The sequence below is a fragment of the Rhea pennata genome, chromosome 1 (assembly GCF_028389875.1).
Source record: "Rhea pennata isolate bPtePen1 chromosome 1, bPtePen1.pri, whole genome shotgun sequence".
Lineage (NCBI taxonomy): Eukaryota > Metazoa > Chordata > Aves > Rheiformes > Rheidae > Rhea > Rhea pennata.
The window spans coordinates 134,636,930-134,642,929 of record NC_084663.1 but is presented as its reverse complement, the minus strand read 5'-3'; the positions used below and the strand labels follow the sequence as shown (position 1 = coordinate 134,642,929).

Genomic DNA, 6,000 nt, shown 5'->3' with positions numbered 1-6,000 from the left:
CCTGAATTTTAAAGCCCGCAGAGGGCTGGCGGTTGTGGCACAGTAGTGATGCAGGCAGGCAGTGCAGCAGCGCTGCCCCTGCCCTCACCGTGCCACAGGGCCTGGGGCTGCCGCTGGTTTCAAGGTGAGTCAAAAACTTGAGCTGCAGACCCATGCTTGCCCTACGCAGCTGTGTGCTCCCATTTCCAGAAGCACAGTGCTAAAGCATGTGAACGGTCCACATCAAAAGCCAGCAGTGGGTCCAGCAAAGTTTAAGCTCAGACTTTGTGCTCGGCAAACGTACCTACAGCTGCCTGCAGACCTTAACTTGTTCCAGAAGCAGGTCACCGTGTTCACAGGGTGCCTGTGCTAGTGTACACCACTAGGCTAGGGGTGATCCTGCACCTACGCCTTGGATAAGCTGCGACTCAGCTTATTTGACCACAAATAACCGAGAGTTGGCTGTGTGTGGTCATGTAATGAAAGACTGTATCATAACACAGGTGTACAAGGAGGACAAATTAAGGTCAAGCGGGCAAACTCAGTCTACCATTTCCCAACTCCGGAAAGCCTGGAGTTGCAGCCTTTCACGGTCGCCCCGTCCCTGGGTGTCTGTTAGACGTGTCTGCCACCCTTGCAAACTGCACAGTTTGCAGGCTGCCTTCAGATTGCTACGCCCGCTCCGTTTTTCCCAGCAGCAGGTGACCGAGCGCGGACGCCTCCCGAAGCCGCGGCCCGGCCGCCGCCGCCGCCTCCCCCTCGCCACGGGACCCCGCCGTACTGCCCGCGGCCCCGCTCCCGCGCCGCGGCCGGGCGGGCGCCCCCCACGCGCGGCTCCCGGCGGCGGCTCCCGGCGCCCGCAGCGCCCCCCCGCGACGGGCGGCGCGGGCTCCCCCGCCCCCGCGCTGCCGCCGCGCTCGCCCCGCCTCGGCACGGCGCTCGCGGGGCGCCGCGCTGCGGGCTCTCGGGCCGCCCCTTCGCACCCGCCGCCGGAGCGGCAGCGGCAGCGGGAGCAGCAGCGGGAGCGGGACGGCGCGGCGGCGCCCCGGCTCCCCCGGGCAGCGGCGGCGGATGCTCGGCGGCGGCGGCAGCGGCGGCGGCGCGGCGCGGCGGCCACCTCGCAGCGCAGCGAGCCCCGCGCGGGCACGCAGGGAGCCGCCGCCGAGGCCATGAGCTGCCCGCGGGCGGCGGCGGCCCGCGAGTGACGGCGGCGAGGGGGACGCGAGCGGCCGCGGGCGGCGGCGGCGGCCCGGGAGAGCCCCGCGGGGCCGCGCCGAGGCTCGGCCATGCCCTTCGCCAAGCGCACCGTGGAGCCGCAGTGGCTGTGCCGGCGGCAGCCCGCCGCCTCGGCGCTGGAGGAGAGTTTGGGCGCGGAGCCGCCGCCGCGGGACCCGCCGCCGCCGCCGCCCGCGGAGCCGGGCGAGGGCGCGGAGGCCGGCGGCGCCGAGAAGGAGGCGGCGGCGGTGCTGATGGTGCTGGACCTGTGCGCGGTCAGCAACGTGGCCCTGTCCCGGGTGCTCCGGCAGCTCTCCGACGTGGCCCGGCACGCCTGCACCCTCTTCCAGGAGGTGGAGGCGGACATCCAGGGCGCCCACCGCCGCGCCCGGGCGCTGCACGGCCGCATCGCCGCCCTCCAGGGCGCCGTGCGCGGCCTCGACCCCAAGCAGGAGGCAGTGCGTAAGTACCGCGGCCGGGGCTCCGCGGGGCGGAGGCGGCCGTGGGTATGCGTGTGTGAGAGCGTGGGGCACACGCGGGCAGCCGCCAGCGGCGGGGCAAGACCGAAGCCCGGTGCAAAGTTTGGGGGCTCCCGGGCCGGGGGAGAGCCGCGGCTGCCGGCGCGACAGCGTGGGAAGGGGCCGCGCCGCGCCGCGCCGAGGCGAGCGGGCTCCGGCGGCGGCCGGCGCGGTGGGGCGCGGTGGGGCGGGCGCCGCTCCGCGCCGCGGTGATGCCAGCGGGAGGGATGATGTCAGTGGTTTCTGCCTTACGTAAGGAGCTGCCTGCCGGGGCTGTCGGGGGCTGCATCCTCTGCGGGGTCGGCAGCGGAGGCCGTCGGGGGTGGCGTGCGGCTCCCCGGACGGCGGCGGCGGCAGTGGTGTGGTTATATCCCCCCCTCTTAACACACACACACACACCCCCGGCATCTTTGGTTTTTCTCCCTTTGCTGGTCTGTCCGCCTTCTCGGGGAAATTCCCTCCCCCTGAGAAGTATCTCTGACTTCCTGATTCAAATTTTAAGCTCTTAAATAGGAATAACAATGTCTCTGGTCAATGCTATGTCTCTGGTCAGCTTTCAAGGCCATAAAATAAGAAAGTTTGGTTAATGACTTCTTTTTGCTTAAAGAGTGGTCCTGAAGAGCCAGAGGGAGAAGGGGAGGGGGGAGAAAGAGAAGGGGAGGAAAACGACCAAGGTAATATGTGACTTCTGTTGCGAGCAGTAAGTGCTTGAATCCTGCCTCTTCTCCACCCAAACTGTGAAAGCAGTGACAGGCTGTGTCGTCCTAACAGCTGCTGACTTCTGCCGAATATGGCTCGTATTCAGGGCAGTGTAATGATTTTACACACTCACTGATACATACCTTCCCAAATGCTGGTGAGTATGTATCTTTTTCATAGGTAAGGCTTCTGATGGAAAGTCTGGAATAGCAGAGATCAGTGTTGGTCCTGTCCTCCTCTTAGTAGCCAGCTTAGAAAAAGCGACAGCTTCAAATGGGAATTTGGCTCTGTTTTTGTCTTCTGCTATTCCCTGTAAATCCTGAGTATCTCCAGTGAACACAGTAGAGTAAATTTACACTAAGATAAATGAGAATTTGCCCTCTTTTAGGTGTTTCTAATGAACATGCCATTAAAAAATTCCTGTTCTGGGTTTCCTCCCCTTTGGAGCAGTGAGGCGTACACATAGCCCTTCTAGGATCAGCGAAGCTGTACTGATTAACAGAATCAAGCCTTAAGTATTCAGAGGTATTTAAACTAGATTCGCGGCGGCTGCACAGTGATTTGGTGGTGATATGTTAATATACATCAACTGCAGATCAGACCCACGGAGGCTTTCTGTGGTTTCAGGGCTAACGTGTAATCAGAGCGGAGTGCTGGGCTGTGATTGGGAACTGCGGTGAGGAGGAGGGTTGGATGGTATAGCGAGAGAACTAGCTGAGGAAATGAAACTCCTTGTATCACATTCTCATCTGTAAGTCTTTTGAGCCGAGTAACTGTGGGTATACGCTAGCGTAAGTGAGAGCAGAGCTTAGGCTTTCTAGTCCAGATGGCTTTTTTCTTTGTGGATTGTGCAAGTGCAGCTTATTTTCAAATCACAGTGCAAATCTAGGTATTACAGCACAGTTATTTCATGTGCTTCATTAGAGAGAGATTCTGGCTTTACCCCTAAGTTGATAATTTGGTGCTCTTCTGTTTTCTTTTAAACCCTCTCCTCTTTAGGAGGGAGATACTTTTGGTCATGGTCTTCCCTGTGCCCTCCTGCTGTTCCTCCGCTCCCCGTCTATGCACACCACGCACAGCGCAGTGCTGCAGACGGAGCTGCAGACGTCCCTCGGCCTGATAGCCGGGGGTTCCTCACAGTGCCGGTCTGTGCTGCTGCCGTCCTCCTGTAGGTGTGCGTCCTGCCTCCAGCTATACAGCTGCTCGCAGGCATGTCGCCCAGTCCTCCTAACTTCTGTCCTGCAGAGCTGTGCTATGTGTTCTTTAAATTTGAGTGCCTCCGTACCGACCTGATGTGCAGAGAGATTAAACTTCTCTGCAAGCTCAGGCTGTTTCTAGTCCCAGTCCAGTGCCGGACCAGTACAGCTACATTTGCATAACGCTGCATCTGCATATCTCAAAGAGACCTAGAGCTGGACTGTACCGTTCTGCCCATCTTCTCCCTGCACCTCCCAAAACCACATGCCTCCACCGCAACACCTCCCTGTGGCCTGCAGACAGTTCAGTGTTCCCCAGAGCCACATAAAACTGTGTGTCAGGAAACTGTCCATCATTGTAGCGGTGCATAATATAGCATACTTTGTCCTTTCTGGGCTGATACCTCCTCCTTTGTTATTACTTTCAGCAAGACTATGCTAATGTTGGTTTTAAGCATGAAGTGCCTACACAATTCATGGGTGACACAATTTGTTGCATTCAAATCAAAGGATCTATCTCTTCTTTTGAAACCAGTGGAGCAATTGCAAGTGGTTGCAGCTCTGCCCAGGACCTCACTGGCGTCCAATTTAAGCATGCTGAGTTCTGCACTCAGCAGCAAACATAGGAATGATGAGGTAGCCTCTGGGCTCACTTTCATCCAAGACCAACTCAGAATGAGCTGGAGATTTAAGTCACATCACATGGGATAAGATGGCAGTAGGCATGCAGCCACTGCACCCATGTCATGCTAACACTGAGTTTGTGGCATACCAGGAGTTTAGATGTACTGAACTGGCCATATTTACTGAGATGCTGTATACTAATACGTTAGCATAATGACTGTCCAGCCCAACTGTGCATTTTGTAAGCACTCCGTTTAAAACTGTTAGGCTCTCTTGCCACAGTGAAATATTCTTGATGTTGTAACGCCAACTGCAGCACAGTGATTTGAGAATAATGCTACCAGACATGCCCTAGATACTGAGCTGTGACATTTGAAGGCCTTTTCCTCCTTGCTTCATAAGCCAATTGAATTCCAAGGTTCCCTTGTGAAGGGACAGGCTGGCTGGGGAGGAGGAGGAAGAAATGGGCTAGCTCTGTTTTGGGGGTGCTGGGAGCTAGTAGTTGCGAAGGGGGATGTCCTTAGCCCAATCCAGTGCCCAGAGCACCAGGAAGGGCAAAAGGGAAGGAGCTCTCCTAAAAATAGCTTATTATAGAATTACATATAACACTGACTTATTTTACACTGGAAGTTTTATATTCTCATATTCGAATAAAACATCTATGTTGGAATCAGGAAATTTTAACAGAAATTTGAACTGAATTCAAAATGGCATTTTTCTAGTAATGCTTATCCCTACTGCTTTCATTTTTCCTGAGGTCTTAATGTTCTCAGCTTCATTGCTATTGAGGTAGGATACGCTTTCTTTTAAGAAAAGCATTTAAACTTCTTTACTGAGCTGCTGTTAGTGGTATTTATCTATGTATTCCTCTTATTTTTGCCACTCTTGAGAAAGTGTGATTGGAAAATCTTGTTAGGCACCATAAAGGACTGAGTCTGAGAAGTCAAACAGGTCACCTTCAAAAACTCTAGGTCCCTCCCCCTTGCCTTCCCAGATGCTGCTTGTCCTTTCATCTTTCCTATGAGCCTCTGGCAGGCTAGCGTCTTGCAAATATGAATCCTTTCCCACCCTCTGACTGGAAAAGAAACAAGGGTGAGAAATGTTTTCCTGCTCAGCTCTTGAACTAACTACTTTGCCCTTCTGCCACTCCAAGTAGTTTACTGCTTTTCATCATCAGCAGCTCCAGGATCTGCTTCTAAAGCAGAACCATGTGGGAATAATGTGATTGCTGTCGGTCTTGCCATTGCTTAGGCTTTTCTTAATAGAGCAAGCGAACCAAGCGGTGTGATGTTAATTTTTTTATCTTGGTAAATCAGAAATCTAGGAAAAGTGCTGGATTTGTGTGTAGACTTGGGACTCCGTGCCTCCATTCATATTTGGAAAAATAAATTCTCAGTCCAAGGAACTACAAATCTGGCAGTCTTAGTGGAATATTGTACTTTTCAGAAGCTGGTGATGTAACCCATCTTTCTTAATAATTGGTAATGACTGGGCAGCAGATTTTTAAAGCCTTAGTTAAAAAGATTCTGTTTGCATCTTAGTATCCTGGATAATTCCATATGTTCTAGGCTTTTTTTCCAAAGCATCAGTGTAATACCAGAAGTGGGTCTTTCTAAAAGCTGAATCCTTTCCAGGATTTGCTTGATATATCCTCATTGTGCCATTTTTCCATTCCTGGTTGTCCCTTGTCCACTTGCATTTAGTGTTACGGCCAGTGAAAAGCGGGGAGCTCTCACACATGTTACTCCATTCTTCAGAAGTCCCTAGAC

General features: G+C 54.5%; 1 protein-coding gene across 2 annotated transcripts in view; it reads left to right on the top strand.

The window, feature by feature from the left end:
• Positions 1-1,265: 1,265 nt before the first annotated feature.
• NHS (NHS actin remodeling regulator) overlaps positions 1,266-6,000 on the top strand; it is a 259,543-nt gene continuing 254,808 nt past the window's right edge. The window contains exon 1 of one of the 2 annotated variants that reach the window (XM_062600848.1): positions 1,266-1,656. In XM_062600848.1, the coding sequence (XP_062456832.1) occupies positions 1,266-1,656 (391 nt within the window). The remainder of the gene's footprint in view (positions 1,657-6,000) is intronic. The other variant, XM_062600858.1, reaches the window with a different exon arrangement.